Source organism: Physeter macrocephalus, chromosome 11 (assembly GCF_002837175.3).
Source record: "Physeter macrocephalus isolate SW-GA chromosome 11, ASM283717v5, whole genome shotgun sequence".
In the NCBI taxonomy this organism is placed as follows: domain Eukaryota; kingdom Metazoa; phylum Chordata; class Mammalia; order Artiodactyla; family Physeteridae; genus Physeter; species Physeter macrocephalus.
The window spans coordinates 52,286,402-52,295,058 of record NC_041224.1 but is presented as its reverse complement, the minus strand read 5'-3'; the positions used below and the strand labels follow the sequence as shown (position 1 = coordinate 52,295,058).

General features: G+C 43.0%; 1 protein-coding gene across 4 annotated transcripts in view; it reads left to right on the top strand.

Moving 5' to 3' along the window:
- MYO1E (myosin IE) overlaps window positions 1-8,657 on the top strand; it is a 206,416-nt gene that overhangs the window by 172,272 nt on the left and 25,487 nt on the right. For all 4 annotated transcript variants that reach the window (XM_007128512.4, XM_055087997.1, XM_055087998.1 and 1 more), the window contains 3 exons: window positions 264-433; window positions 1,821-1,966; window positions 8,171-8,317. In XM_007128512.4, the coding sequence (XP_007128574.1) occupies window positions 264-433; window positions 1,821-1,966; window positions 8,171-8,317 (463 nt within the window). The remainder of the gene's footprint in view (window positions 1-263; window positions 434-1,820; window positions 1,967-8,170; window positions 8,318-8,657) is intronic.

Below are 8,657 nucleotides of genomic sequence, written 5' to 3'. Positions count from 1 at the left end.
CATGTGGGATCTTCCCGGACCGGGGCACGAACCCGTGTCCCCTGCATCGGCAGGCGGACTCTCAACCACTGCGCCACCAGGGAAGCCCTAAGAATACTTTTGAACTTAGACGAATTACAAGTTCATTTTACTTTGCGTATAATGTCGTGTGTTAAAACCTTGCATTCGTTTAGAGTTTCTCTGTGTCTTTCCACACTGAGCATTTTCCTCCCTCTCCTCGGGGACTGATCCTTCTCCCTTCTCTGCCCTTTTGGGAATTGCAGCCTCTGACCTCCTGTTGAACAAGAAGGAGAGAAGGAGAAACAGTATTAATAGGAACTTCATCGGGGACTACATAGGGATGGAAGAGCACCCGGAACTCCAGCAGTTTGTGGGCAAGAGAGAGAAGATTGATTTTGCAGACACGGTGACCAAGTATGACAGGAGGTTCAAGGTACACACTGACTGCCCACCTCTGAGAGTCACCAAACAGATTCCTTAGTTTTAAAAATAACTCGTAATTTTGCTTTTCTCATTACCAAAACAGAACATGCTCGTCGTAGACAAATTTAGAAAATGCAGATAAGCCAAAAGAAAAGTAGCCACCTGTACCCAGAAACAATCACTGTTAACATTTTGTGTGTATCCTTTAGAACTTTTTTTGCAGGCATACATTTGTATATTTACTTTTACAAAACTGAGATCTACCTTACATGCTGGTTTATGTCCTAGGTTGTTTAGCTCTTAAAATATGCCAGGGAGAACTTTCCATATTAATAGATATGTCAATATAAATTATTTTGTTTAGCTGCACAGTATCCCATTCAACAGTTGCTTCACTATATTTTTAACCAGTTTCTCATTAATCTGTTCTCAGTGGGCTTTTTTTTTTGTTTTAAACCATCGTAAATAAAAGGATGCAGTGAGCATCCTTTCACATGTCTTTGTGCATTTGTCTACTGATGCTTTTAGAATAAATTGATAGTAGACTCATTGGATCAAAAGATTCAGAATATAAAGTGAAGTGTTCTTACCCATTTTCCCTGAGCAAATGACTATGCAGGGCTTTCACAGAGCCACTGGGGGCCAGCTGAATTTTTTTTTTTTTTTTAACCTCTTTCCTTAGACATTTTCTTTTGCCTGATAAAATCTTGACCCTAATAGTGAAATATGAAGCCACAATAGCTTATGGGCCCATTAAGAGCTTTTTATGTGTGTTGGTTCTTGTTTGTTTTTTTGATCAGGAAAAAAATAATGAAATAACTAACAATATTAATTTCACAAGAAGGATGATGTTGTTTTGCCAAAACCAAATCATTCCTTACAACCCAAGTATGGTACCAGCTGCTCTGGTGGCAGATTTGAATGCAAACATGAGTGCTTAAGTCTCTAAGTAGTGTTTGAGTATAATAAAGTATGTTTATATTCGATTTTTTAAGGATTGTCATTGAAATGAAAATTTATCAATTTTAAAAAGTAAAAATTTCATGGGGTCACAAAGTTTATATATGCACGGATCCCTGAGAGAGAAACATTCTGTAGCAGGTCATTGTTAGGGTCGTCCTATGTGTTGGTTTGCCCTGATACCTTAGGTGTTGTCCTGATGGTCTGCCATTTTTGTAAGTCAAAGAGAGTCAAGTATCAGCAATTTTACTTATGTCAACCTAAGAATCATGAACAGTGTCCCCTTTTGCTCTCGAGGGACTTAGATGATAAATGGAATGGCCATCTGATGGTAGTGAAAATTCACTACCTAAAGCAGCGTCCCTTCACCTGGTCACAAATGCCCTTTGTATGGACTATTGTCACTCTGACATTTTTTAAAACACCTCTCCTTACAGAGCGTAAAGCGAGACTTGCTTCTTACTCCGAAATGCCTGTACTTAATTGGACGAGAAAAGGTCAAGCAGGGTCCAGACAAAGGCCTTGTGAAGGAGGTGCTGAAGCGGAGAATCGAGATGGAGAGGATCTTGTCTGTGTCCCTCAGGTGAGTGGCCAGGGCTGGGGGCAGGGGAGCCCTGTCTCTCCTCAACATCACCAACCGCTGTTCCAAACACAGCCTAGAGAAAGGCCCAGTCAGCCTCCCCAGTTGTAAAAATCATGATGAAGCGAACCCAGTTTCCTCTTCTTCCCAAAGAAGAGCTCATCTTCATGGCTCTCAGGGAGTCCCAGGATGACGGGAAAAATTTGCCTTCTGACCTGCTCCTCTGATCAAGGGATACCCAGATCCTTTGTTCCCATAAAATTTGAGAAATAAATATAGTATGTGAAACAACCAGCACAATTGCTGTTATTGAAGTAGGGCCAATGTTCCGAGCCCTGCCCCCAAGCCCACCTCGCCCCTGTTGAAGACCTAACCTGTTTCACCAAGAAAAGCCCAAGCACAGGTGGACGGGCCCAAGCACAGGTGGACAGGCCCAAGCACAGGTGGACAGGCCCAAGCACAGGTGGACAGTAGGTCATCAGTACTGCTTTTTAGTTTGCTGCGACCTCTGACTGTCCTAGGTAGGAAGTTTCTTTGGACTCCTTGAAGCCCTTTATGCCTATTAATACCCAGCGGGGAGTACAAATTGGTCTCCATAATCTATAGCCCTGGAGTCATTGCCAAATGCTCCCTTCAACTCCAAGTTCACAGGTAGGAGTCCTTGCTGTTTCTGTCAGCACTATGGCTTGCTTTTAGAGGGGCTTCTATGCATGCTGATACTTCCCTAAGTCCCCTGCTAGTAACTCCCAGACTAAGTTCCCTCTGATGAGAGGAAATCCTCTCAGTCCACAGAAGGCTAAGAAAAGAGGAAGAAAGGCCCCTTTGAGCCCAGTAGCTTCCTCCTTGAGTCACGTTCCTGGCCCTTCTGAGGCTACCACTGCCTCTCTCAGGGCAAGCTTCGGGCTGCCATTGCATTAAAAGCAGACATGTTCTGGTTACTTGCGAACATGTCTTCCTGGAATTTGGAACTCTTATTCCACACAGAAGACAAAACTGCTGCTCTTAGGAAAAAGCAGGGGTTTTGTGTGCTCAGGCATCTATCTGATTTACCAGGCTAGAAATCCTGGCTCCAGTGTGATAATCCAGAGCAGATTTTAAGTTGTGTCCATTCTTGCCTGTGTCACTGTGGTTTCTGATTCTTTCTGTTCCCAATTTTCCTGATAAAGAGCCAGGCAGTGCAGTGAGGTTAAGAGTTTAAAACCCTTCAGTTCAGGATGTGGTAGAACTAAGCAGATGAGTCCATCAGCAGCCTTTTGCAGCCCCACCGCAGGTGGGTCTCAGTGCCATGGATTTCACGGAAACGCTCTAGGCGCTGTCAGGTTTTCCTCAAAGGTCTTTCTGAGAATTCAGCTCGTGGGCCGCGACCTGCTGGCCACAGTCTCCTGGCTAGCTGGGCCCTGAGGCTGCCCTTGCTGGTCCAAGGAACCCAACTGGAAGCTTCTCTTTTTTTCTTGCATGGCGACCAGCTATAGCTGGGCTAAGCTGGGTGAGCTGAAACGTGCTGTTCACACTTGGCAGTAGCCGTGGCTACAAGCCCAGGAGTCACAGCTTTGGGGCACATGTGCTGATTACTCTGAGAATGATCGTTGTTCTTTCTATTATTATTGCCCAGGTCTGTCTGCAGCCTTCAGACCATCAAGGAGTGCTTGATCATCATATGCCTACATTTGTATCAAGCACTTTGACACTTAATATCTTATTGATCAAGTCTTTGAGGCTTATCAAGGTTTGGGATATTCACACTCAAGTTTTTTCCTTCTGTCTTTTTTTTTTCCTCCTCTCTCAGCCTCTGGGGATACAGTGTCTCCTAGTAAAATCAGATTCTTTTTCTGCTTTCTCTTTAGTATTTCTAAAGAGAAATACTATTATTTAGTATTTCTAAAGAGAAATACTATTATTTAGTATTTCTAAAGAGAAATACTAGTATTTCTTTAGTATTTCTGCATTTCTCTTTAGTATTCTGGACATCTGCTTCCTTGTGGCCATTCCTTGTTAAAGGATGTAATAAAATGAGGTACTTAGCCTGAAATTTGTTCTGGATCTAGGGGGAAAAAGGAGCCTGAGTCATTTAAACTTGTTATATCTGCATGTTACAGTTACTGAGCCCCAACTTGCGAAGATTAATACCGTTCCCGCATTTCCTTCAGCCGTTGGGTTAGGCTAGTAATCTAAACCAAGTTCGGAATGCAACCACATGGGTCATGGAGTGTGAAATGGATTGAGTAGTGAAATGGAATCCAGAGTAGAAATGGATTGTGGTACCAGGAGAATGTGTGTGTGTTTGTGTGTGTATGTGTGTGAGTGTGTGTGTGTGTGTTCTCAATGTATTTCAGTGTCGGCATAGAGAAAAATTTTAACAGTTGTCTAGCTCTTCGGGAAGAAAGTTGTAACGTGTTTTGAACACTTTAGGAGGCTTACTTCTTGACTGTTGGCTGGAATGACCACCTAATGGATTCTTCTAGTTCAGACTATCAAAGTGTCCTACAAGCCTCATCTTTCAGCCCGTCCCTAACTCTTGGAACTACTGGGAAAGCCAAATTGGCTCATAGCTCCCTATTCAAACAAACCAACCATACAAAAAAAATTACGGGACAATTTGGGGAAATGTGAACATAACTATTTGATATGAAGGATTTACTGTTCATTTCTTTATGTGATAATGGTATTGTGGTTATTTTTATTTAAGGAAGCTTTATCTTTTAGAGATACAGACTAAAATATTTAAGGATAAAATAATATAATATTTATACTCTGCTCTAAAGTAACCTAGCTGGTATATGGAAGTGGGGGGAATGAGACTGTGGATAAGTTTGATTGTCTGTGGCTTGATCATTGTTGAAACCTCCTGACATGTGGAAGTTCATTCTGCTATTCTGCTTTTTTAGATATTTGAAATTTTTCATAATAAAAAGTTTTTCCTAATCCTTCAATAGACATCATATTTTTAGAAGTCTTTACCTTTTTGGTTTTTTGGTTTGTTTTTCTTTTTTGGCTGCATTGGGCCTTCATTGCTACGTGCGGACTTTCTGTAGTTGAGGAGAGCAGGGGCTACTCTTCGTTGCGGTGCGTGGGCTTCTCATTGCAGTGGCTTCTCTTGTTGCAGAGAGCAGGCTGTATGTGCACGGGCTCAGTAGTTGTGGCGCACGGGCTTGGTTGCTCCACGGCATGTGGGATCTTCCTGGACCAGGGCTCGAACCCATGTCCCCTGCATTGGCAGGCGGACTCCCAACCACTGTGCCACCAGGAAAGCCCAAGAAGTCTTTACCTTTTTATAAATGGTAATATATCTAGTTGAATTATAATTGAAATTTTAAGAAAAATGTTGTTTTAACTTACAAGAAAAAAAATAGATTAGACCCAATAGCTCAGAGAGCTACAAAGACTACAGTTACTCAAAGGGCCAGGAAAATCCTTATCTAAATAAAAGTTAGACCAAAACACTGACACGTGCATTTCTGCCTTCGTTGAAGACGTGGTAAGACGATCAGGAAGTGACCCACTGATATGCAGGTGAGACATCGGATTTCCAAGGCTTTGGGGATTCTGCTGACAGAAGGCCCAGAATGAATTTTTGAAGGATCCTTCAAGAGCTGCTTCTTATCCAAGAACCATATACTGACCTGGCCTCTTTCTTACTTGAAAAACTCAATTTGCTGGCAGGGTGGCCGTGAACTTTAATAGCCCATGTTCTTTGCCTTCCTGTCGTACGTGATGAGATTGGAATTATAAAATCTCCTATGTGGGGTTCTCTCTGATGAAGCTTCCAGTCCTCCTCATCCTGACAGCTGACCCCCAGAGACCTAAGACCAAAAGCTGTGGGGCTGCCTGTCTGGTTCGGTAGATTTTCCAGTACTTGTACATACTGGGGAAATCAGCCTGGAAGAGGGGGCTTTAGAGGCTCCAGGTGCCCTGGGCACGACATTCTTGCCTAGACTGTTTCATTGCCTGATTTCCCTAAACCTCTGGCAAGAAGAACAGGCTGCTTCACTGCTTGTTCAGCTGACCTGACGCATTCCTTGCCTTGCTGTGGCTTTTGAGCTTTTGGAAACCTGGAATTTCTCTATGTTTTTGGACTGATCACCTACCTTGTGTTCAGCTCTGGATCTGAAGGTGAACAAGACACAGTCCCTGCCTTAAGGAGCTCCATCCCATCCTGGAAGGAGGAGCCAGGGCCCTGAGTAAACATGGGGCACACAGCTTACAAGTGTTGAGAGACTGTTATCCAGGATACTCCTGGGACACAAAAGATGGCAGTGAGCCTTTCCCCTGGGGTTGGGTGAAGCTTCTCCCAGGAGGCCCGTGCTGAGGCCTGACACCACGTGTATCTGCACTTTCTCAGAGAGATTAATGTAGCATCCCCAGCTGGTGCCACTTGTTTCTCTGGGTTGTAGAATTCTGGATAAGGTTTATTTTCTTCTTTTTTTTAAACTTTGTAGTTTTCAGTTTACTAAAAGGAGCATCTATTTCATAAGCAGGAAACATTTTTTTAAAGGCTGAAATAAAGGCAGGGGCCGTCCTACCTGAAACTGCCTTTTCAGCTTTAAAAAAAAAAAAAGCGTTTACCCAGGGTTTTGTAACTAATATTTTTGTGAAGAAGATCTTGGTTAAGGGAGTGAAACAAGATTTTCTAGTGTTGTTAGCAGTACCACAGTAAGCCACAAAGGCGAGAGGATAAAGAACCAGTAGTCAGCCAAACCAGGGACTAGGAAAGCATCTTTCAACACGGCCTTCTATGCCAGTCATCTCTAAGGAATTGCAGGTTGAGCATATGAATAAGACGGGGGTGAAGTCCAAACATAAGTCTGATTTTTTTAGGGAAAAAAAAATGTAAAAGCTTTGTTTTCAGATCTAGGAACCTGGGCTGAGGAGAGGGGAGTGAGTTGAAACTCTGGCCTGGGTAAAGATGATTTCCTAACTCTCTGACTCGGGTCACCAAAGGGAGGGGTTTTTGAATTTGATGGTTGAAGTCAAAGTATCCAAACAGCCTCTTCTCATTTCCAGACTCATGCTGATAATTGACCTTGATGTTTTGGCCTGCTTGCTTTATTTCTTTATGATCATGAAACTTCTAATACATCTGAGCACATTAAACTACTCAAGGTTTCCTGTGTTGGACTCATTTAATAACCCTGTTGAATAATCACTGTCCCGCCTAAAGTACAGCCAGGCAAACAGACATGCCCAGACATGAGTCAGGCAGCTGAAATGGGAGTTTCTCTCCACCACACACACCAAAAAGTGGTGCTTCTTTTCTGCCTCTTCCCCATTGTACACCCTCCTTCCTAAAGCAGAGGTCTTCTTAGACCTGTGCTAGGATGCTGGGGCTTTATTTCTTTAATTCCAAATGACTTGGCAGAGCTGTTGTGAGCAGCTTTTACACAAGTGCCTTTTGGAGTTTTGAATTGCTGTCACTGAAGTGATTAAGACAATTCCAGACTTTTCACCTGCCTAGAAACAGGCAGATGATAGGAGCTTTGCGGCCACACCTTCTGAGGTATATTATTCTCCCACTTTAAGCAAAGATTCCAATTCCAAGTTTGGAAAAGTTCGTGAACAAGGAGGTATAGTGGAGATTGTGAGCTATCCTGTAATGCCCATTCTCTCCTTTCCATGTAAATAGCTGGCAGCCCACCCAGAGACTACATTTCCCAGGCTCCCTTCACCTAGGTGTAACCACGTGACACAGTGCTGGCCAATGGGGCGTGAGCAGAAATGACTTGTACAACTTCCTGGTCGTACCTGTAAAGAGGAGGAGTAGACGCCTGGCTCCCAGGCACTGTAGAACTGTCACGTTGGCCCTGAATTGCTTTTACACACGCTCTTGAGTGACAGAGATTAAGCCGCTGGTTGTCAGGGTCTTCATCACAACAAATTTTAGTGCAGGTAGCATGGTTGTGATGTAGGGATGTTTGAAAACAAACTTTTTTTTTTTTATACAGACAAATTGTCCTTAAATTCCTGATTTTCAAAGTCATGTGAGAGAATATTTCACTTATGCTTTTCGTGGGCTATAAACTTCTTTTAAAAGCAGATTTTAGTGACTTTATTTTTGTACTTCATTGTGCTGGGTTTTAAAGATTTTCAGTTATTACAGAGAGAAAGACGGTAGAAATTTAGTGCTATTTTACAGGATTGAAAAAGGAGTGGAAAAAATCATGGAATAAACAAAACTACAACTTTCATTAAGTCTTTCCAATCTCTTTGCAGTACTATGCAGGATGACCTTTTTATTCTTCATGAGCAAGAATATGACAGTTTGCTTGAATCCGTCTTTAAAACTGAGTTCTTGAGCCTCTTAGCAAAGCGTTATGAGGAAAAAACCCAGAAGCAACTACCTCTGAAATTTAGCAACACGTAAGTTGGGGTCTGGAGCCTTGATCTCACTGTTGAGTTCCAGGCTGAGAGGAGGGGAGGCCTATGGGGTGGGGAGATGGGGTCTGACTGGCTTGGGTGGCTCTGAGGAGCCCTGAGTGCCTTGGCTTCCCCCATGGACTCTTAGAGCCTGCAGAAGACAGTCTGGATGGGTGCTACAGGCTTTGAAAACGTCACTTTTGCATTTCTGTGAGATAATGACTTCATTGGATGGTGTATCTTATCCTTTGAACAAAGGTCACCAACGTGAGGCCAGGAAAAGGCAGGTTTTGTATATTACCAGTAAAAGAATATTTTATTTAGCAGAGCAGGCAGAAGTAGT